The 25,535-nt window shown below is 39.3% G+C and overlaps 1 protein-coding gene across 1 annotated transcript in view; it reads left to right on the top strand.

Annotated features, from left to right (window-relative positions):
* Window positions 1-348: 348 nt before the first annotated feature.
* Window positions 349-25,535, top strand: part of LOC123763578 (cadherin-AgCad1) — a 96,639-nt gene continuing 71,452 nt past the window's right edge. Inside the window, exons 1-12 of the mRNA XM_069309685.1 lie at window positions 349-588; window positions 8,570-8,732; window positions 9,743-9,957; window positions 11,858-11,938; window positions 14,249-14,389; window positions 15,092-15,223; window positions 15,477-15,552; window positions 16,607-16,788; window positions 18,173-18,307; window positions 22,778-22,933; window positions 23,525-23,733; window positions 25,126-25,342. Coding sequence (XP_069165786.1) covers window positions 571-588; window positions 8,570-8,732; window positions 9,743-9,957; window positions 11,858-11,938; window positions 14,249-14,389; window positions 15,092-15,223; window positions 15,477-15,552; window positions 16,607-16,788; window positions 18,173-18,307; window positions 22,778-22,933; window positions 23,525-23,733; window positions 25,126-25,342 — 1,725 coding nt within the window. The 5' untranslated portion in view covers window positions 349-570. The remainder of the gene's footprint in view (window positions 589-8,569; window positions 8,733-9,742; window positions 9,958-11,857; window positions 11,939-14,248; window positions 14,390-15,091; window positions 15,224-15,476; window positions 15,553-16,606; window positions 16,789-18,172; window positions 18,308-22,777; window positions 22,934-23,524; window positions 23,734-25,125; window positions 25,343-25,535) is intronic.

Genomic DNA, 25,535 nt, shown 5'->3' on the forward strand with positions numbered 1-25,535 from the left:
TAATTTAAGCAGCCACTTACGAAACCTGTGTATCTTTCCTCAATTGTAGCGGCATTGTTTAACTATATTAAACTGTTTATGAGCCCCGAAGCACTAGAAGGTTGTTTATAACAGCAATAAACTTGTGTTATTAATGTTTCGATGCTCGTAAACTCTTTAGTAAAGTAAAGAAAGATCCTATGATTAAGAAAAGATGTATAGGTCTCGTAAATGGATGTGTAAATACTTGATGAATCCGGGGCCAAGCAGCTTAAGTTGCTGATAACTAGCGCAAAAAAAGGGTTTTGTTGATAATGTGCTGTAATTATTATCCAGTGATAGTGTTCGTTGTTATCGTGAAGCGATAGCGTGGAGCTGTTCAACCAGTTCTTCCTCCCCCACCAACAGTGCGTCGATCCTAGTGATGGTAGCAGCTTAGTATCTGCGCTGCCATTCTATACTGTTCTAGAAGGATATATATGTTTTTATACACGTCCTGTGTATTCCAATTGTACTGGAGTTGGCAGTAGGGAGACCAAAGAGTTACCTGGCTGTGGGTGGCCGCTGTGTTGTGGTGGCGCTCGCATCAACATGATCCTGGCGCGCTGGGTGAGTAATAGTTTCAACACTTTCAGGAATACGAGAATAACACTACATATTTCCTTTCTACCCTATTCCGCTCCTTCCTCCCCACCCCCTCTACCTCTCTTTCTCTCTCTCTCATTGCCAAGCCACAGCAACCTTTGCTGCTGTTCCATTACTTGCCCGCGGGCAGCCTTCCTCTACTTCCATATCTCTCTCATATCATACAACAATTATAAGTATATAATTCATTAATAAATTATTTAGCGTTTTCCTACAGAAAAAATTACCACTAGATATTTTTTTGGCTGGTGTGTAGGCCTCTGGCTGGGTCCCCTGGGTGTTATTCATTTGAGTCTTACTAAGGCGAGGGATGAGTGGTTTCAGTTAATGTCCAATTTGTTTATTATCTTTTGCAGTGTAAATATATTGTTTATAACTCTACACTGTGTTGGGTAATGTTCCAATGGTCTGCTTAGCATTTCTACGCAATACTGTACTGACAATTCTTATCTTCTTCTGGAACCTGTTAGCCTATTTCCCCGGCAGAGAGGTATGCAAGCCTCATGCAGGCGATGACGTAAGAACACTACACTACGGAACACCTACACGAGGCGGCTTTTATAAATATACTCAACATCTTACAAGTGATCATTTTTAACCTTAATCGGTTGACCCATCTTATATAGTTCCCAAATAACTGTTTATTCGATTTTTTATTTAATTTGAATTCTTTCTTGCTATTTCTTTCCTTACTAGCCAACCACTTGGGCTGGACAGTTGAGCGACGGTTTCGCTTCATGCAGGTCGGCGTTCAATTCCCTGCCGTCCAAGTGGCTGGGCACCATTCCTTCACCCCCCCCCCCCCGTCCCATGTCAAATCATTATCCTAACCCCTACCAAGTGCTATATAGTCGTAATGGCTTGGCGCTTTCCCTTGACAACTCTAAGAGGAGGACTCTTACAATATTGCTCAGTATTGTCCTCACATGATAGTTTCAACTAGTCTTTTATATTTCCTTTATTGATGCTTTACTTCCACTTGCATACGTCAGTCGTATGCTCCCTCAGTCTCGGGCCTCAACGATAATCATATTACTAGATGCTAAAATGGCATCCATTAAGGAATTATCAGCAATAAATGTATGTGCATATGTTACAAATATATCTGTTCTTTAAAAGAGAATATCTGTTTGTCTGTCCGAAGTTGGAGGCCAGGCGGCCAAAATTAGGGCTACCCTCACCCAAATTGACATAGGGACTGGTCTGGGGTGCGGGATAAACATAGGTTGGGCGGGGTCGCCTGAATTCACTAGAGAACTGCGTGCCAAAACACAACACCGGGGCAGCACGGTGTGTGTTCCCAGCCGTCATGGGAACATAAGAGATGATGCAATAGACCTATTGGCCCATAAATGAGGACCATCACCTCATCCCCGGCTATATATCCAGCAGCAGGGAGCATTATAACTTTACGGGCTATTCATGCCCGTGCCACCTCTTTGGTGGTTTAATCTTTATCAATCAATCAACTTTGTAATTATTCAAACTCTGCCTTTGATAATGTTAAGAAGAGTTAACAAAATGCCTCTCCTAACTCTGGTTTCCCTTCAAAACGCACTCCTCTCCTACCTGCAGGCCTAATAAAGTCGTAAAAATTAACTTTAGAGAGTTAATTTTTTAACTTCCTTCTCAAGTAAACAAACAAAAAAATAGGAAGATTCGCGCTGGAATCATTAATCTCACCTTTTCTGTCATACAATAATATATGGCGCCAAGGAAAGCTGCAACCAAAATATACTTTATATGTATTGGTGTAACGGGGCAGCAGGAGTCCCTTTATACATAGTGGGTTAAAAGTGGCCGCATTGCTGACGTTTTTGATTTTGCTGTTCAAGGATTTGATGCATCTGACAATCTTCTTTCCATCAGCGTCGAGCTGGTTGATTAGATAACCGAAATTCATTGTCTATCTGGGTTTTAGGAGAATAAAACTCAACAAGAATGACTTTATGATGTATTATGTACACATGTCGTTCCTGCCTGGAACATCTTCAGGTGAAACATGTTTTTTTGTGGAGACGATGAGTCACAATAACGTGGCTGAAGATATGATGGCCAAACCACTCATCAGAAGATGAGGAGACGACGACGTTTCGATCTGTCCTGGACCATTGTCAAGTCGATTGTGATGGGAGCGAGGTTTTTGTTGTTGTTTTAGATTCAGGTACTCGGTACAAAAAGTTGCAAGTAGCACGGGCTATGGTGAGCCCGTAGTGGATTTACCTGGCACAGGAGCGGGCTGTGACTTGGGAGCAAGACTGATTGATTGATGAAGATTACATCACCCAACAGGTGGCACGGGCATGGATAGCCTGTAATGGGAGCAATGCTGTTTTGTTGTTTTAGATTTAGCCACTCAGAACGAAATGTCCATGTGGCACGGGATGAGCCTCGTAATTGAGTTCGGTTATTCGCGATAACCTTGTTAATTTGATATTTGGGTCAAAGTTTTAAATGGAGGTGGGGCTTCCTCCTTTTTCCCTGTTTTTTTTAGCTTCTGTTTTAGTGCACTGGTTTTAGTCTTGTTTTAATAACATTATCTTGGTGGCATATATATATATATATATATATATATATATATATATATATGTATGTATATATATATATATATATATATATATATATATATATATATATATATATATATATATATATATATATATATATATATATATATATATATATATATATATATATATATATATATATATATGCAGAATGCTCACTAGTGAGTCCCATTCCTTAACGACTTTTCTAATCATTGTAGTGGCTGTGGAATGTGCATCTAATGCAGCTGCTGTTGTTGGATTAATGTTTAGTTTGAGGCGCAGGGCTTCAGTCGCTTCACATTCCAGTAAGTAGTGCAATAGTGGCGCCTCTGTTTCTGTTCCACAGATATGACACTCTTTAACTATTGGGTTTATTACCTCCCAGCAGCACTTGTAACCAAGTCTGAGTCTGTGTATGGCTACTGCAATGTCTCTGGATATCTTTTTGTCAGGCTTGAAAGAGTAGTACCCAGTGGCTTGTTCGTACCATATCGCAGTGGATCTTCCTTCCGCTACTTTGGCTCTGAGACGACTTTTGATAGTTGGGAGTATTTTCTTCTTGATTTGCTCCTTAATCTGTGAAAAACTTGGAGGTATTTGAACCTGTACAACAGGTAGAGCAGTGACAGTTTTTGCTAGTGAGTTTGCCTTTTCATTACCATCTATGCCAGTGTAACTTGGTATCCTATTTAGGGTGATTGACAGCCCTAGATTATGGGCTTCTGGTCCTATATGTTGGATTTCTGTGAGGAGTTGTATATTATCTCTGTGCTGACTGGATAACAATGCCTGGAACGAAGATTTAGAGTCAGTATGAATGATGACATTACGTAAATTACTATTAATTGCATAATTAATGGCCTCTTTCAGGGGATATAATTCTGTTTGCAATGTTGAGCACCCACTATTCATGCTCCAGTAAGGTTCATGGTTGGTAGTGTAAACTGCTGCTCCAGCAGAACCTCTTTCTTGATCAACTGATCCGTCTGTGAAGATGTGAGTCGTTGTAGGTCTTGAGATGGTTTCCATTTGTTGTTCTATGACTGCTTTGAGCCTCTGCGAGTCACATGCTGATTTTTCCATTGGTAATCCTTCAATGATTATCTTTAGACTCGATTCTTCCCATGAAGGAGGCTGTCGAAAGTGTTGATATGGTCTATCTTCCCCTTTGTTTTTAATGGTCCATTTCAAGTCCACTTTTTTATCCGTCCATGCACTTGTTATATATTAAAGGTTTCTCTGAAGCGATCTGTGTATGCTATCTTTGACTGACAGTCTGGCGGTGGGGAAGCAAGGTTGTTGTTGTTGTTGTTGTTTTAGATTCAGCTACTCGGAACAAAAGTTCCAAGTAGCACGGACTATGGTGAGCCCGTGGTGGACTTACCCGGCACAGGGGCGGGGCTGTAACTGGTGGAAGCAAGGTTTGTTGTTGTTGTTTTAGATTTAGTTACTCAGAACGAAGTGTCCATGTAGCACAGGCTATGGTGAGCCCGCAAGGAAACAAGGTTGTTGTTGTTGTTTAAGATTCAGCAACTGGGAACAAAACGTTTCAAATAGCACGGACTATGGTGAGCTCGTAGTGGACTTACCTGGCACAGGAGCGGGGCTGTAACTCTTTGAGGAAGCAAGGTTGTTGTAGTTGTTATAGATTCAGCTACTCGGAACAAGTTCCAAGTAGCACGGGCAATGGTGAGCCCGTAACTTACTTGGCACAGGAGCGGGGCAAGTAGCACGGGCTATGGTGAGCCCGTAGTGGACTTTACCTGGCACAGAAGCGGTGTCTTGCTTCGGAAGCAAGATTGATTGATTGATAAAGATTAAGCCACCCAAGAGGTGGCACGGGCATGAATAGCCCGTAAGTGGTACAATTTTTTGTTCAGTAATTCGTTTCAGTATTCTGAGGTTGCATTTAATCGTCAAGCTGTTATCGCGGGGGAGGATACTGCTTGACAGTCTTTATGAGGGTGTCCAGCTGCTGGACACCTTTGTTGACCAGGAGAGTGGCTGTGTTGATGGCTTCAGGGTGGTTACTGCAAGATTCAGGGACTCTTAAAACTCTTTTAAGGTCATTGGTTGCTTCACATTCCAGAAGATAGTGAAGTAATGGCTTTTCTGTGACAGTTTGGCAGAAGATGCATTCTCTTTGTCGGGGTTCACCAATCTCCCAGTTGCATCTGTAACCTAGACGTAGTCTATATAACCTAACTGCTATTTCCCTGTGGATTCCTTTTGGGATATTTAACCTTTCTAACTTTGTTGCCTGAAGATACCATGTTGCAGAGGGCGAACCTTCAGCTATTCTCTGGTGTAGATAGGCTTTGTTGAGATGTGAGAGTTTTTTGGTGATGATGTTTTATGTTCTCTAGGCTGGGTTGAAGTGTTTTATGTGTCACTGGATGACGAGTTGCCAATTTAGCAATTTCATTGGTTTCTCATTTAATGGGATGGGATCCAGTTTAGGGTTATGTTGAGTCCTTTGCCTTTAGCGACTGCTCCAAGATACAAAATGGTGGTAATTATTTCCACGTTATTTTTCCACTATTTTTGTCCTAATAATTGAAGTGCAGCTTTTGAGTCTGTGTGTATGATTGCATTTTGAGTATTTTGTGCAATCACATATGCGAATGCCTGTTGTATGGCAAACAGCTCAGTTTGGGTTGATGATACTAGTCCTCCCAGTCTCCAATATGCCTGTACGCTGCCGTGCAAAGAGCAGCGCCAGCACTCTCATATTCTGTGTCAACCGATCCGTCTGTGAAGATGTGGGTGGTTCCTGCTACTGCAATGCTATACATTTGCTCTACTATTATGCGCCTTAGGATTGTCGGATCATAGGCAGCCTTTTTCATTGGGAGACTTTCTATTACTATTTTGAAAGTAGGCTCTTCCCACGGTGGGGAAGGAGTGTAGTTTGGGTGTGGATGATCACCCTCTTTATCAAGAATCATGCTTTTTAAATGTAGTTTGTTTAGGACATTTCCTGCTCTGGCAGCCCAAGAGTTTCCGTTGTTTTGGTCAAGTCCAACCACCAAGGCCTGCCGTACTGGGTGGAAGCAAGTTGTTGTTGTTATAAATTCAGCTACTCGGAACAAGTTCCATGTAGCACATAGCTTACCTGGCACAGAAGCGAGGCAAGTAGCACGGGCAATGGTGAGCCCGTAGTGGACTTACCTGGCACAGGATCTGGAAGCAAGGTTGTTGTTGTTATAGATTCAGCTACTCGGAACAAGTTCCAAGTAGCACGGGCTATGGTGAGCCCGTAGAGGACTTATCTGGCACAGGAGCGGTGGGGGAAGCAAGATTGAGTGATTGATGAAGATTAAGTCACCCAAAAGGTGGCACGGGCATGAATAGCCCGTAAGTGGAGGCTCTTTTGAGCCATTGCCAGTATCAATAGATGATACTGGAGATCTGTGGAGGTGCGACTGCACCCTGCGTGACGGGAGATGTCTCCCTGGATGCAAGATTGATTGATAAAGATTAAGCCACCCAAGAGGTGGCACGGGCATGAATAGCCCGTAATGGAAGCAAGGTTGGCACGGGCATGAATAGCCCGTAATGGAAGCAAGGTTGGCACGGGCATTAAATAAGGCAAAAGAGAGGTGAGGAGCAGGTAAGAGGAGGTAAATCCTAAAGGGAGGTAAGCACATGGGGACAGGCAAGAACAAGAAGATGGGATGGGATGGGTGTAATAATGGGGTGTAAGAATGGGTAACTGAACCACCTGTACACTTGGACAGGTGGTACAATCCTGAACCAAGAACAGAAACCACAACATCTCCGATAAAATGATATTACAAATCCACCATGCGTAGTAAACATAAAACAGAAGAAAGAATAATGAAATAAATAATCCGTAAATGAGTAAAACGCACAACCCCTGACCAAAACATAGACCTAATCTATATAAATAAAAATGGAAATGTTCGTTTGTGCATAACCGCTAATCTCTGAAAGTTCTTCACCGATTGCTTTGAAATGTTCACATAACGTTCCATTCGCATCCGAGCAGATTTTTCTATACATACTATATAGATGTCACGTCTGTGACGTTAAAAAACATGCTTTTTCTTCAAAACCTCTTTACCAATTGCTTTGAAATTTTGACAACGTTGAATTCGAATAGGAGCGTCTTTTTATATACCTACTATATAGATGCCACACCTGTGTCAGGTAAAAACATGCGTTTTTTGAAAAACAGCGCCATCTGTTGCACATAATACAACATGCACGCTATTCCATTCCATTAGTCACAAATTCCATTTCAGTATTTCTGATTGCATTGATAAATTTTATTTTCATAGATTTTGATATATTTTATTTTTTATTGAATTATTTTGTGTGACATTGTGTTGGAATTGAGCTGTGTTGTTTACCATACCGTTCATTTCATGAAAATAGTTTATTTTTTTATTTTTTCATATTTTCATTTAATTTTTTGACTGTTTCTTTTGTATTTCAGTGATGGGAACATCAGATCACTTGATATTCCCAATTTTCTGATGGGAACATCAGACCATTTGGGAAGGCATCGAACGAGGGAGTGGGAAATGGTGGGGAGGACGAGGGGACGGAAGTGAGAGATGGTGGGGAGGACGAGGCGACAAGGGAGGGGGTAATGGTGGGGATGACGAGGGGACGGGGGAGTTTGGGGGGGACGAGGTTCGGGGAATGGAAAATGGTGGGAAGGAAGAGGGGATGGTGGAGTGGGGAATGGTGGGGAGGACGAGGGGACGGTGGAGTGGGGAATGGTGGGGAGGACGAGGGGACGGTGGAGTGGGGGATGGTGGGGAGGACGAGGGGACGGTGGAGTGGGGGATGGTGGGGAGGACGAGCGTTGATGAGCCACAGCAACGCGTGAACGGGTACTGCTAGTCACATAATATAAAACAAAGACCACTGATCTCTTCATTAAAAACAGCCTGAAGCCACTGAGAACCTTTTACTGCAGTTGAACGTGGTATATATGTACACCTGCCCCCATGAAGGATGAACGTGGTATATATGTACACCTGCCCCCATGAAGGATGAACGTGGCATATATGTACACCTGCCCCCATGAAGGATGTAGCCTTCGTGGCTACATCCACGAAACGTATTTATAATAAGTTTAATACATTCTAAAGTTTTTTTTCTTTTAGTCAACCTCGAAATTATGACACTTGCAGAAATCCTCTTCCAATTAAACCAAGATGCAAGAGTACTAGTCAGAGAGATCCCCCTCCCTGTCCGGCCCGTTGTATATATATATATATATATATATATATATATATATATATATATATATATATATATATATACATATATATATATATATATATATATATATATATATATATATATATATATATATATATATATATATACATTATTATTATATGTTTGGTGTTTTGCAGGTGGTGGTGTTGGTGGTGGGGGTCGGGGGCGCCGAGGCTGCCTGCTCAGGGATTAGCTGGATAAATGAGGCTTGTATTGAGGACATTCAGTGTACAGCTGAAGGGAATTTACTTACTATATGGGAAGACTGTGCGGTCGGCACCGACTTGTTCACATACAGTGGTTAGTAAGTTGTTTGTTTATAATTATTTTCATACAAGTAGATTTGCAGAGTCTCAGGAGGACAAAAATTTATTCTATACCGTTTCGAAGTATCTAAATTACATAAAGTCAATTTGTTTTTATTACAGTAATTGTTTGATCTCATGACAAAACAAACTTTCATTTTACGAACTAAATTTAATTTGCCTAACAATTACAATTATTTTTATTATACCAGAACAAAATTATAAAGTTGTAAGTTATTGAACCTATAAACAATATATATGAGACATTATTATCTCTTGATAATGAACAAATGAATCAAATGAAATAGGTAAAAAAGCAAGTAAACAAGAAGCTTAGAAAATGTAATATTAATGTAGAAAACAGTAAGTCACGGTAAAGGGAACGATAATTAGACAAACAACCACATCCTAAAATATATACGAAGTGACGACATTTCGGTCCGTCCTCGACGACCGAAACGTCGTCGAAATAGCCGATATATATATATATATATATATATATATATATATATATATATATATATATGTCGTACCTAGTAGCCAGAACGCACTTTTCAGCTTACTATGCAAGGCCCGATTTGCCTAATAAGCCAAGTTTTCATGAATTAATTGTTTTTCGACTACCTAACCAACCTAACCTAACCTAACCTAACTTTTTCGGCTACCTAACCTAACCTAACCTATAAAGATAGGTTAGGTTAGGTTAGGTAGGGTGGGTTAGGTTCGGTCATAGATCTACGTTAATTTTAACTCCAATAAAAAAAAATGACCTCATACATAATGAAATGGGTAGCTACATCATTTCATAAGAAAACAAATTGATTAAATATATTAATTCAGGAAAACTTGTCTTATTAGGCAAATCGGGCCTTGCATAGTAGGCTGACAAGTGCGTTCTGGCTACTAGGTACGACATATATATATATATATATATATATATATATATATATATATTATACATGCAATTTCTCTTAATATTTAATGTATTTTTATATTTTGTTTTAGATACAACAACACTACTCGACAATTGCATCTATTTCTCAAGAAATGATCAAACAGTGTCCCTCAAAGTCTCTTTCAATGCAGAGACAGACAACATGCCACAGAAGTACTGTAGAAGCGATGCTGGTGTTTTTACACAGTTTACTATTCTGGATGTAAATGAATTTGATCCATTACCTGTTGACATGGGCCAGACATATGAAGTTCAAATCGACGAGGTAAGATTTTCAAGACTAGAATGTTAAATTTATACCAAGTTATATTTTAAACCTTTTCCCTGTAAATAAATGTTTCAAATATAGATTTGTTTTCAAATTTTAATTTTTTAAAGTTAATGTTGTCAATCATTGCCGAATATGTATCTAAACTCCCTATAATAATTGTTCATATGCTTTTTCTATAAGTTCTATGGTGTTGTGATTAAGGCCTGCCAGCTTCTCGTGGGTTATTAACCAATGATGTAAAATTACAAATTCTTGAACCAATTCACATAAGCGTCGAACTTAATTCATATAAGTTCCAGTCTACCCTACCAATTCATGGTGGGTAGATTCATAACATACAAGCCACAATATACCATACATGCCACGATATACCATACAAGCCACGATATACCATACATGCCATAATATACCATACAAGCCACGATATACCATACAAGCCACGATATACCATACAAACCACGATATACCATACAAGCCACGATATAACATACTAGCCATGATATACCATACAAGGCAAGATATACCATACAAGCCACGATATACCATGCAAGCCAAGATATGCCATAGAAGCCAAGATATACCATGCAAGCCAAGATATACCATACAAGCCAAGATATACCATAGAAGCCAAGATATACCATACAAGCCATGATATACTATACAAGCCAAGATATACCATACAAGCCAAGATATACCATACAAGCCAAGATATACCATACAAGCCACGATATACCATACAAGCCAAGATATACCATACAAGCCAAGATTTACCATACAAGCCATAATATACCATACAAGGCACGATATACTGTACCATACAAGCCAAGATATACCATACAAGCCAAGATATACCATGCAAGTCATAATATACCATACAAGGCACGATATACCATACGAGCCAAGATATACCATGCAAGCCAAGATATACCATGCAAGCCATAATATACCATACAAGGCACGATATACCATAAAAGCCAAGATATACCATACAAGCCATAATATACCATACGAGCCAAGATATACCATACAAGCCAAGATATACCATACAAGCCAAGATATACCATGCAAGTCATAATATACCATACAAGGCACGATATACCATTCGAGCCAAGATATACCATACAAGCCAAGATATACCATACAAGCCACGATATACCATACAAGCCACAATATACCATACAAGCCAAGATATACCATACAAACCGAGATATACCATACAAGCCAAGATATACCATACAAGCCATAATATACCATACAAGCCAAGATATACCATACAAGCCACGATATACCATACAAGCCACAATATACCATACAAGCCACGATATACCATAAAAGCCACGATATACCATACAAGCCAAGATATACCATACAAGCCACGATATACCATACAAGCCACGATATACCATACAAGCCACGATATACCATACAAGCCAAGATATACCATACAAGCCACGATATACCATACAAGCCACGATATACCATACAAGCCAAGATATACCATACAAGCCACGATATACCATACAAGCCACGATATACCATACAAGCCACGATATACCATACAAGCCACGATATACCATACAAGCCACGATATACCATACAAGCCACGATATACCATACAAGCCACGATATACCATACAAGCCAAGATATACCATACAAGCCACGATATACCATACAAGCCACGATATACCATACAAGCCAAGATATACCATACAAGCCACGATATACCATACAAGCCACGATATACCATACAAGCCACGATATACCATACAAGCCACGATATACCATACAAGCCTCGATATACCATACAAACCACAATATACTATACAATACCGTAACACAAAATATCAGAGCAATATACGACTGTAATAAAGAATTTAATGCTCTGCATTTCAGGAAATTGTTGCTCAGGAAATTACTGTTGTGATGTACACGGATGACGACTATAAAGAGACCGAAACATTAAATTGTGAAATGGTAAGAGATATACTTTAACTCTATGTATTATTTTTTGGGGGATGTTTGGAGAAATTGTCATAATAAGAACATTGTGAACAATTTGCAGCACCGTGTGTTCACGAGAACATCCATGAAAGACTCTCAAAACTTCTGAACATCAAAATATGCATAAATCACTGCTATGTGAAGTGTGTGTCCTTGAAAAAGATCACTGGCGGCTGGCCTGATTAAATACCACCTAATTGCAGACAATCTGAAATATTATCTCTCTGTAAGATGTTTAAGCTTTCTTCTTACTCTGTACTTAATACCTTTAGAGACTGTGTGGAAGATCATGGATGCTGCATCTCCCAAGATTTACACTCATTTTTGAGCTGTTTTCAAGTTATTCCTATTAGTACTGCTGAGTGTAAGAGGGAATTGTCTCATGAACCTGATAACAACAACAACACACTCAAGAACTCTCATAAATCATGTATCAGCACTTATGTGTGTTAAACTACGAGGACCTCCTCTTGTTGAGCGGAATCCTGAGCCATATGCCATATGATGGCTGCCGTACCACAGACCGGCAGATGCAATCCGTTCTCGCACTTGCCTTCAGTCAATATTGGCATATTTAATAAGTGCATATGTGACATACTAATTGATTGTGAATATTTTAGTTTGCCTTGAAAAGCTTCATTGAAAACACCGACCTCACCTAACCTTCTTAGTATGTTAAGATAAGCATCTTATTGTTTCTTATTTACAATTATTACTTAACCTATCAACGGTATAGGTTAAGTAATAATTGTAATTAAGAAGCAATAAGATGCTTATCTTAACATACTAAGAAGGTTAGGTGAGGTCGGTGTTTTCTATGAAGCTTTTCAAGGCAAACTAAAATATTCACAATCAATTAGTATGTCACATATGCACTTATTAAATATGCCAATATTGACTGAAGGCAAGTGCGAGAACGGGTTGGCAGAAGACACCAGGACAAGAGTCGCTTCACACACCAGTAAACATCTCACACCTCACCCTCTGTGGAGGCTGTTGTGAAACTTCTCACTGGTTGTATTTTTGGGGCACTAAGTGTTTTAACGTCTTAAATTGAGAAATACATGAACAAATCCACAATGGCCGTGATGAGGGTTCGAACCTACGTCCGGGATGATCCCAGACGCGCGTTAGTCGATTCCGCCACGACATGGTCAAAAGAATTGCAACCGGGAGTGCTACTGCCCCTAACACAGATCCTGCAGCCTCTCCGAGACTCAAACCTGGGTTTTACACAATTCCCCCCATGTACCCGGGATCTGTCAACCAGATGTTCTACCTCTTCGCCCTTACTTCAATACACACAGAAATCACAATAGCGTGATGAATCAAATAAACAAATCCACAAGGGTCGTGATGAGGGCTCGAACCTACGTCCGGGATGATTTCTGTGTGTATTGAAGTATGGGCCATGACCATGCCGTGGCGCAGTCGACTAAGGCGCGCCTGGTGGATCATCTCGGACGTAGGTTCAAACCCTCATCATAGCCCTTGTGGATTTGTTCATTTGATGTATCACGCTATTGTGATTTCTGTGTGTATTGATAAATACGTGATTGATGTTTTTCTTTATTTGTTTGATAATTATACTTTATGATAATTAGTGAGTACAAACATGAAATACTTATTCGTGTGACATATACAGAAACAGGATAGGAATTGACAGGCCTTTGTCAGGCCCATCAGAGCTCCAGCACCAATAAAATTGGCACTGTACCCATGACTTGGGTACAGTGACTGGGTACATGACTGTACCCTTGTAATAGTAGCATGGACTCACATTTACAGCACTATAAAGAGCATGCACTTTATAAGTAAACCGGTACATCCACATACACTGTATCCTCTTGCAAAGCACATTAGATGACACTCCAGGGGACTTCAAGTAGTTGACTCCCTAAGCAGTCAACGTGGGCATAGATATTTCATCGAATCACCTAACTGACCACTCTGGTCGTAACAGTATTCACGAAGAAAGTTAAGCTTTTTATACATGAAGAAAGTTAAATTTGTACACTGAAGAAAGTTCTGTTGTTTACTTGAAGAAAGTTTCATCTTCTATTTCTATAATAAGCTCGTTCTTTCATATTGTTGAATTATGACTGTTAATTATTGTTAAATTATAACAATATTCTGAGATTTAAAATCAGTATTATAATTTTTTTTGCTCTATCTAAAACCTTAACTAAAGGCATTTATATTAATAATTTTTTCTTTACCATATTATTTATTTAAGTTTTATTTGGCAGTTCGTCATAATTACTTTTTTTCACTCTATTTCAGACGTCAACAGACTATAAGGGAAAATTTACAATGACTAAGGAGTATCAGGAGGCTAGTAAACAGATGAAGTTTTCTCTGAACACATTGCAACCCCTGGATTTTGAAGAGCTTATGTTCTATAAACTAACATTTAAAATCACCGTAAGTATGTGACTATGAGTTAACCTTTACTAAAGAAGAAAAATTATTACATTTTTTGTTGTTGCAAGCGGACTGTTGTTTGGCCATCCCGTTCTCTAAATTTGCTGCTTTGAAAATTGCAACTGTTTTGTCTAACCAGAAATATACTAACCAGCGTAATCAATGGATAGATTAGGTGGGTTCGTTTGGTTCGTACGCTTTTGGCTAGGATAAAACAGTTGCAGTTTTCACGGAAGAGCAAATCGAGAGAACGGGCTGCAGGCCAGGGACACTGATAACGTGTGTCAACGTCTGTACTGCAGCTAGAAGGAAAGTAAGATATATTTGGGTTTTATAGAAAGTGTTATTAAGAACGTAACAAAATAAGATTAACTGAAACTGGTGAAGGTTTATTGGCAGCTCCTATTTGTTTCCTGCCAAACTCATTCATATGTAAGTCTAACCAATGTTTGTAACTTCAAACTTTGTATCACTTCTAACCCAAGTGATACCATGTCTATTATGTTACCCGGTAACTTGTCCAATAAATCAACAACCCTCTTCCTAAACCAGTATCTACCCAGGTCTTTCCTGAATCTAAGCTTATCCAGTTCGTGTCTATATTTACGGAACACCCTGTTGCTGACATACTTGCGTGTTTATATACTCAACAGGAAAGCTGCCACTTGTTGGTTTTCACTATTGTACACATTTCCCCCCCAGAGTATTGATGATAGAAAGGCTACTAAGGAAGTGACGCAAACCATCCTGGTGTCACTTAACGACGTGGGAGACAATCCACCATACTGGGTCCACTACAATCCCACCTACGATTTACAAGAGTGTGAGGCAAACGTGAGTATATAGAAGCACAATCAAACACTCATTTATCCACTGCAATTATAACTCCAAAATTTTGAAAATATTGAGACCATACGATGAGATCGAACCCGTATTCCTGAACTCCTCAGGCACACGCACTACCAACTCAGCCATGATGGGTTAGAAATATAATACATTGTTGTGATTTAATTGTGCACCAAAAAATTGTTTGTCGGTTCATTGGTTAGATTTGTGTTCTCATTTTCGGTTAAATTTGTTTTGGCAGACAGCAATGTTCAAAGTGGAGGCGCGGGACCGGGACGTGGTGGTGAACAACGCCGTCCAGTACAGCATTACTGACGGTCAGTGTACACTAATATGTAGAGCTACATGAACGGGTTGTACATACCAATAACAACAACCATTAGTTATTTTTCGTACGTTTTTTTATCAATTTTGTTCTTTCAGTTTGATTTCTCCTGATGCACTGAAGATGAGGTAACTATTGGATGTATTTGTATAACCTAAGCTGAGGTGATAGTTAACAGCTGTAACTATCTATGTAGAGGACAGTAAGTCACACTAACGTGGCTGCATATTAGACATCAGGCTACACATCTCAAAATATAGGAAGCGACGTCGACTTTTCGGTCCGTCCGATAATGGTCCGGGACTGACCGAAACGTCGTCACTTCCTTTCTCTTCAGACGTGTGGGTTGATGTTTTATAACTAGCTATATAAACCCTAGCTAAGATCACAGCTAATAGATATACCAGCATTTTTATGTGCACTGCTACATTCATTTTTATCACATGACCACAAAATCGTTGCGTTCATATCATATTTATATCCACCCAAACTCATTCACATATAAATTGCTAATGCCATACCGTGGATATAGACAGCAGCTTGGTGCCTCTAGAATCCATATTTATTAAAGGGTGTTGGTAGCTCGTTGGTAACGCTACTGTTTATGTGGTCGGCAGTTCGAAGCTCCGATTGTCCAGGTGACTGAACAAATTGATTGTCCTTCTGCTCAAAATGATATTAGCAATTTATATATGAACGAGTTTGTGTGGATATATATACGAGACGAAGGCAAAGTTGTAGTGGCTATCTGGGATGGCCACTAACTACATCGTTGCGTTGGTTGTTACCCGGTAATTTGTTCCATAAATTAATTCTTTACAAACCAGTTCTTTCCTTAATCTAAACTTCTCTAGTTTGTATCCATTATTTCTAGTTCTATTTTGTGTTGATATATGTAGATTTGCTTATATCCCCCTTCGTTATGTCCTTTTTATCAATTTATCTACTCAAACCTGACATCCTTTACTCTTTCTCCATCTAGACTGGCTTGTTCAGAATTACTTCTTGACATTGTTTAATAATTCTCACTTGTGCTTCGTTATCAGGGAATGACGATAATTACTTCACAATTGACGCAATTACTGGAGATTTGTCAACAAACAAACAGATCGATCGAGAAGCACTAGTCGACCTGGGCATAACATCGTTCACCATAACTATCACAGCACAGGAATATAAGAATGGTGCCCCTATCGACCCCAACAGTAACATTACCTCATCTAACCAGGTGAGTGGACTTGTTTGCTACTGATGTGGTCATCATTTGTGTCTGATGGTTTAGTTACCCAGATAATAGGCTACTGACGTGGTCATCATTTGTGTCTGATGGTTTAGTTACCCAGATAATAGGCTACTGACGTGGTCATCATTTGTGTCTGATGGTTTAGTTACCCAGATAATAGGCTACTGACGTGGTCATCATTTGTGTCTGATGGTTTAGTTACCCAGATAATAGGCTACTGACGTGGTCATCATTTGTGTCTGATGGTTTAGTTACCCAGATAATAGGCTACTGACGTGGTCATCATTTGTGTCTGATGGTTTAGTTACCCAGATAATAGGCTACTGACGTGGTCATCATTTGTGTCTGATGGTTTAGTTACCCAGATAATAGGCTACTGACGTGGTCATCATTTGTGTCTGATGGTTTAGTTACCCAGATAATAGGCTACTGACGTGGTCATCATTTGTGTCTGATGGTTTAGTTACCCAGATAATAGGCTACTGACGTGGTCATCATTTGTGTCTGATGGTTTAGTTACCCAGATAATAGGCTACTGACGTGGTCATCATTTGTGTCTGATGGTTTAGTTACCCAGATAATAGGCTACTGACGTGGTCATCATTTGTGTCTGATGGTTTAGTTACCCAGATAATAGGCTACTGATAATGTTAACATTTGCGTGTGTGTTGATTTTAAATTAACGTTTTATTTTTGTTTACATTCGTTATATTATATATATTTATGTATATGTATACATAGATAATTTACTTTAATCCTGAACTTTCTTTGGGATTACAATATGCACTTGATGGTTGGAAACTAAGTTAGATTGTGGCCTTAAGTAAGACCCATCGACTACATGGATCCTTAAACTTGATCTGATTAAAAGTGAACTTAACCATAAAGTAACCGAACCCTCATCTAACCTAACCATAAACTGGCCAAGTCTAACTTAACCATGAACTATCCTAACCTAACCATAAACTATGCTAGCCATAAACTATCTAACCAATGCAGATGAGGAGTCACAATAACGTGGCTGAAATATGTTGACCAAACCACACACTAGAAAGTGAAGGAACGACGACGTTTCGTCGTTCTCCAAGTCCAGGACGGACCGAAACGTCGCAGTCCCTTCACTTTCTAGTGTGTGGTTTGGTCAACCTATCTAACCTAACCCAACCATAAACTCTCCTACCCTAACTCAACCATAAACTATCCTAACCTAACCCAACCATGAACCATGAACCATCTTACCCTAACCCAACTATAAACTATCATACCTTTATCCAACCATGAATTATTTTAACCTGGTCAAAATGCAATATTCACTGTAAAGATCTTCTAATGCCATTTATCTCAATATTCTCCTTTATCTTCACTGCAGGTTATTGTCATTTACATAGTGGACATAAATGATAACAGTCCAACCTTCAGTGATGAAGCCCTCAGTGTTGAGATCCCAGAGCTGACAGATAACGCTATGCTCCCTCTGGCTATTTATGTTATCGACATGGATGAGGTACGGTGTTGATCTTCCTGCTTTGGTGGGCTTTACGGCCAGAGTCCTGTGGCAGGACATTAGGTCAAGGTGCCCTTTTTAATTTAGTTATAAGGTCATTCTACCCTATAAACCACCGCAAATCTGTTGCAAGGTCTTATTTTATACAACTGCATTCTCCAGCAAGTGGTGTTTGAATTTTAGAAATAATATAAATGAATTATATATGACATTATAGGAGCTGCGTTCTCAACAACAGGAAGGGTCTTATATATATATATATATATATATATATATATATATATATATATATATATATATATATATATATATATATATTATATATATATATATATATATATATGTATATATATATATATATTTATATATATTTATATATATATATAAATATATATATATATATATATATATATATATATATATATATATATATATATATATATATATATATATATATATATATATATATATATATATATATATATATGTCGTACCTAGTAGCCAGAACGCACTTCTCAGCCTACTATGCAAGGCCAGATTAGCCTAATAAGCCAAGTTTTCCTGAATTAATATATTTTCTCTATTTTTTTCTTATGAAATGATAAAGCTACCCATTTCATTATGTATGAGGTCAATTTTTTTTTATTGGAGTTAAAATTAACGTAGATATATGACCGAACCTAACCAACCCTACCTAACCTATCTTTATAGGTGAGGTTAGGTTAGGTACCCGAAAAAGTTAGGTTAGGTTAGGTTAGGTAGGTTAGGTAGACGAAAAACAATTAATTCATGAAAACTTGGCTTATTAGGCAAATCGGGCCTTGCATAGTAGGCTGAGAAGTGCGTTCTGGCTACTAGGTACGACATATATATATATATATATATATATATATATATATATATATATATATTATATATATATATATATATATATATATATATATATATATATATATATATATATATATATATATATATAATATATATATGTCGTACCTAGTAGCCAGAACGCACTTCTCAGCCTACTATACAAGGCCCAATTTGCCTAATAAGCCAAGTTTTCATGACTTAATTGTTTTTCGACTACTTAACCTACCTAACCTAACCTAACTTTTTCGGATACCTAACCTAACCCAACCTATAAAGATAGGTTATGTAGGGTTGGTTAGGTTCGGTCATATATCTACGTTAATTTTAACTCCAATAAAAAAAAAATGACCTCATACATAATGAAATGGGTAGCTTTATCATTTCATAAGAAAAAAATTTGAGAAAATATATTAATTCATGAAAACTTGGCTTATTAGGCAAATCGGGCCTTGCATAGTAGGCTGAGAAGTGCGTTCTGGCTACTAGGTACGACATATGTCTATATATATATAAATATATATTCACTTATATATATATATATTTCTCCATTCACTTATATAGGTGGTACCCCTTCAAGGGTACCCCTTCTGTTTTTTTTTATTTAAAAAATAAAAATGTGAAACAGGATCAGTCAAGATCATTACAGTCTCTTGTCTTGTTCTTATACATCACTGACATACAACTAAGTTGTAAAGAATAAAAATGCCCACACTACTGAGACCCTTCACCATAACTGTCTTGTCATAGTAAGCCTACTCATCAGGTGAAGCCTATTTCTCCATTCACTTTCTCACATACACACTCACAACTTAAAAATTTACTTGATTATGAAAAGCTTATAGGCAAGTTTAGGGGTCGTTCTCCCTCTTTACCTTACATGTATGGCTTTATTAAAACACATAAACAGAATAACCCAGCAAGGCCTGGCATACAGCCAGGCCGGAATGAGGCAACAATCACCTCTCCCTATCCTTCGGCGCTCTCTACAATTAAACTTCGGCGCTTTCTACAATTAAAGGGTTCAGAAGAATCATAGAGTAAGGTGTATCCACACACTTATAAATGTCTAGATTCAAGCAGCATGGTACAGTTATAGCCCCGCTCTTGTGCCAGGTAAGTCCACTACGGGCTCACCATAGCCCGTGCCACTTCCCCCGCTCCTGTGCCAGGTAAGTTACGGGCTCACCATAGCCCGTGCTACTTGGAACTTGTTCCGAGTAGCTGAATCTATAACAACAACAACAACAAGTAGCATGGACTCATCATAGCCCGTGCTACATGGACTTTTCGCTCTGAGTAGCTAAATCTAAAACAACAACAACAACAGCCTTGTAAGCAGAGGCATCACTCCCCGCCATCAGCTGAATCCTCGGGTGGACACAATGCATCCTCAACGGTATAAAGTTAGGGCTTCAAACCTCTATCTAGATGGATATGCCTTTGGAAAGTGTGACATTCTAAAGATCCAAAAAGTGTTGGGAGCTGGAGTGGAGGGTGCTGCTGTTTGTGTAGCCTGGGTCTTTGGTAGAGCTAGGGTCTGAGTTGATGTCGACTTTGTCGAAGTCCCGCGTGTAGTAGGGAAAGTAGTGAGACTTGCATCAGGGACTATGATGGGGCCCAAGCCATTGGTTAGGTATAATGCATTCAGTTCACTTACGAAACGGTGGTTATCTGGTCTAGCAAGCCTCTCCATTAGTCTAATAAGACCACGGCTAATGCCTGCACGTGATGAAGGGGGCTGCGAAGGAGCCTGTGGGGCCATGGGTTCCCATACTGAAGGCTGGGGTCACCTGGTGGGAGGAGCCACTATTTGGTAAGACTGGAAAGTCTTCTGGTTGGTTGGTGGGAGCTGAGGTAGTGGGTAGAAGGGTTGTTTCTCTTGGCTTCAACCTGGGCCCTTGATGTTTTCCTGTCTGGGGGCAATGGGAGGAAATTGACTGGTGATCGCCATCGCAGAGCAAGCAGCGATGGGTTGTTGCCTTGCATATGAAGTAGTGATGGTCCAGTGCGCACAGGCTGTACTTCTGGACGGGGTGCTGACACTTGGTGGGGTGGGTGAGCTCGTTAATACTTGAAGCACTGTTGGAGCTCTTGGTATCGTTCCTTTCTCACTTGGTCAGGTGGTATCTTTAGGTCGAAGCAGTAGAAGCCTTGTGCGCAGCCTGGTTGGCTGCTGCTAATGAGGCTATAAAATTTTTGTTTTATCATCGCTGCAGAACAAATCGAACACGCCCAGGGATGGGGTTTCGTTCTCGATGTTGCGAATGTTCTTACTTTCTTTTCGGTCAGCAGTTATCAATTGGCTGACCCTGCTGATAAAAACTGTTCTTTCTGTTAGGAACTACTTTGGGTAGCTTAGATAGAGGTGGTGCTCCGTGCGAAGTGGGAATTCGAAGTGTGATGTTGGGTGTGATACCGGCCTCGTCTTTTTGGATCTTTAGAATGTCACTCTTTCCAAAGGCGTGTCCATCTAGATAGAGGTGTGAAGCCCTAAATTTATACCGTTGAAGATGCATTGCGTCCACCCAGGGATTCAGCTGATGGCGGGGAGTGATGCCTCTCTGCTTACAAGGTTGTTGTTGTTGTTTTAGATTTAGCTACTCAGAGCGAAAAATCCATGTAGGACGGGCTATGGTGAGTCCGTGCAGCTGATTGATGAAGATTAAGCCATCCAAAAGGTGGCACGGGCATGAATAGCCCGTAAGTGGTGGCCCTTTTGAGCCATTACCAGTATCAAAAGATGATACTGGAGATCTGTGGAGGTGCGACTGCACCCTGTGTGACGGGAGATGTCTCCCGGACCAAATGGTGACCAAATGGTGAATCCGTGCTGCTTGAATCTAGACATTTATAAATGTGTGGATACACCTTACTCTACGATTCATCTAACCCCTTAATTGTAGAAAGCCCGAAGTTTAATTGTAGAGAGCGCCGAAGGATAGGGAGAGGTGATTATTGTCTCATTCCGGCCTGGCTGTATGCCAGGCCTTGCTGGGTTATTCTGTTTATGTGTTTTAATAAAGCCATACATGTAAAGTAACGAGGGAGAACGACTCCTAAACTTGCCTATAAGCTTTTTATAATCAAGTAAATTTTTAAGTTGTGAGTGTGTGTGTGAGAAAGTGAATGGAGAAATAGGCTTCACCTGATGAGTAGGCTTACTATGACAGGACAGTTATGGTGAAAGGTCTCAGTAGTGTGGGCATTTTTATTCTTTACAACTTAGTTGTATGTCAGTGATGTACAAGAACAAGACAAGAGACTGTAATGATCTCGACTGATCCTGCTTCACATGAGAGAAAAAAATCTCTTTATTTTCCTTAGCTTCATGGGACACTTATCCGATGTAAATAATCCATATATCTAGCACTTTTCCGATCTAAACAATCCATATATGTGACTTTATCCTCCACATCCGCATAAATTCATTTGTGCATTTATCTAAAGCCGAATATCAAATATTATCTAGCGTTTTAAAAAACAAATGAGTCAAAGATTTAATCTTTAACGGACGGGAATCGTCGTCACCTTATTTTAATTTCTTCATGCGAGGATTTTAGGCCCATATATTTCTTATTAATCTATTATTATTAATTTCAGAGAGAAAGTGGACACTACACATTGACTTCAAGCAGTGGAGATATTGTGGTGAGTCCCACAGAAGGCCGGGGCAACACCACCATCACTCTCACCGCCATGAACGCGGGAACAACCTTTGATTACGAAACCCAACAGAATAAGACACTCAGTTTTACGGTATGTTTGTCTTGAGCGCTGTAATGAACGAGGGGGAGTGATAACGAGCGAGGGAGAGTGGTGAAGAATAAAGGAGAGGGATAAAGAACGAGAGAGAGTGAAGAAGAAATAGGATTGATTCAGATTAAAGTACAGTTCTAAAAATATTATAATGTTACACAATTTTATCATTATGTTGGATACAAATATATAGTTAGACTATTATGACATCTTTGACCATTGAGAATTCCTTAACATTACCAAAACTTTAGGTTAATGAAATACGGAAAATTCTACCTTAGAATTATAACCACTGTCGTAATAGTGGTTACGGCCTAGTGGCTACACTAGTGTAGCCTAATGTGTTCCACATTAGTAGCTAACATAAGTGTATGGGCCCCTTTATATCGTACAACTCAGTACGAATCCCATAGATTATCGATATTTAATCATGTAGTTGCATTGCCCTGTTCCTTTATCATATAGTCTTAGATTCTTATCAATATAAATAGAAAACAATAATTAGTAAGTATTTTTATTTGCTGTTATCATGTAATTCATGAATTATAATTCATGTAATTTGGTTTAATATTATAAATATTTTCTCCGCAGATCACCGCGACCGAGGTTGCAAATGTAACTCATTTAGATAACATGAATTTGTTAATCACACTATCTGATGTTAACGACAATATTCCAACCTTCTCCATGGAAAATTATTATGTCCCAGTCCAAGAAATTTCAGCCATTGGAAAATCCATTGTTACAGTGGAGGCTACTGATACTGACATCTCTCCCGAGTTTAATACAGAAAGTATCAGGTAAGAATATTCATTAGTAAAAAAAAAGAATAGAATTGTGAATATATTTGTGTCTGGTCCACGAGGCTCGCCCATGACAAGCATAAACGTACATAATTGTTAGTAATTATTATTTGTTTATTATTATTATGGTAGTGTTTCCCCCCGTCTCATCCCTAATTTTTTTTCCAAGTGCTATATAGTCGTAACGGCTTGGCGTTTTCTCCTGCTGGTTCCCTTCCCCTAATGGTAGTGACATTGACAATCAACTATTTAACATAATAGACGTGTGATAGTTGGATTGTTTCAAGCGTAGGGAGCCGGTCGGCCGAGCGGACAGCACACTGGACTTGTGATCCTGTGGTCCTGGGTTCAATCCCAGGCGCCGGCGAGAAACAATGGGCAAAGTTTCTTTCACCCTATGCCCCTGTTACCTAGCAGTAAAATAGGTACCTGGGTGTTAGTCAGCTGTCACGGGCTGCTTCCTGGGGGTGGAGGCCTGGTCAAAGACCGGGCCGCGGGGACACTAAAGCCCCGAAATCATCTCAAGATAACCTCAAGATAGCGTAGGCCAGACATATATGAATGACTTTTTTGTGCAAATAAATATTGGAGCTGCGTCGAATTGACCAATGGCCTTTTACAGTGTCCTTTATTCTTATGTTCTTAAGTAATGTACTTTTCTAATTACGGACCTCGTTAGGAATATCTTATGGTTTTGTCCTGTTGACTTATGTAATTCTTCCAACTGGTTTTCGTTAAGTATCTCCGGAACGAATTGTTGTGACGCCATAGATCCTAAATTACTTAGGATTAAGCATAAATGTTTAGCTGTAGAGCTAAATTAAACAGAGCTTGAAGTTGAGCAGAGCAGCAATAGAGCCACTATTGTCTATATTTCTTTCTTGCGATATTTTGAAAAACCTTCATCTGCAGAACATCTGTACTTATAGACTCTTGAAATATAGGATTTCAGCTGGGATGTGAGGACAGGTTAAGAGTTGGGATGTGAGGACAGGTTAAGAGTTGGAATGTGAGAACAGGTTAAGAGTTGGGATGTGAGGACAGGTTAAGAGTTGGAATGTGAGAACAGGTTAAGAGTTGGGATGTGAGGACAGGTTAAGAGCTGGGATGTGAGAACAGGTTAAGAGTTGGGATGTGAGGATAGGTTAAGAGCTGGGATGTGAGGACAGGTTAAGAGCTGGGATATGAGGACAGGTTATAAACTGGGACATGAGGACAATGTACATAGATTTAAACAAAATTGAAATTTGATAAAACTCTCTTTGGCGAAATTTTTTTCTTCAAAAGAAGCCTCTCACATCTTTGCTCCTCTATATCAAATCTAGCACATGCTTCGTGCAGTTGGCTACAAGCATTGCTTCTGAATAATCATTAATGACGTATTTCCAGGTATTATCTCACGTCTTGCACAGATGTGCTTGACATTGACGGTGTGACTGGGGAAGTGACTTTGACATCAACGCTGGACTTCGAAACTAAAACATCCTACACCTGTGACGTGGAGGCCAGAGATGAGCTTGGAAGCGCGTCTGGCAACACAGGCAACAGTCAAATACATATTATTGTGCAAGATGTTGTGGACGAGCCGCCAAGATTCACATCTATAGTAAGTATTTAGGAAAACAAATCGTGTTTATATAACTGTAAAATATGTGTAATATGTAAATAGCCTATTTATTTGTGACAGTTAAAGGAAGTGGACGAACTTTCAGAATTTACAACTGCAGTAAGTGTTTAAAAAAAAAAAGTAAAGTTTATATATAGACTTTAAAATATGTGGAATGTGCAAGTAGCCTTTT

This window comes from Procambarus clarkii, chromosome 1 (genome assembly GCF_040958095.1).
Source record: "Procambarus clarkii isolate CNS0578487 chromosome 1, FALCON_Pclarkii_2.0, whole genome shotgun sequence".
Taxonomy (NCBI): domain Eukaryota; kingdom Metazoa; phylum Arthropoda; class Malacostraca; order Decapoda; family Cambaridae; genus Procambarus; species Procambarus clarkii.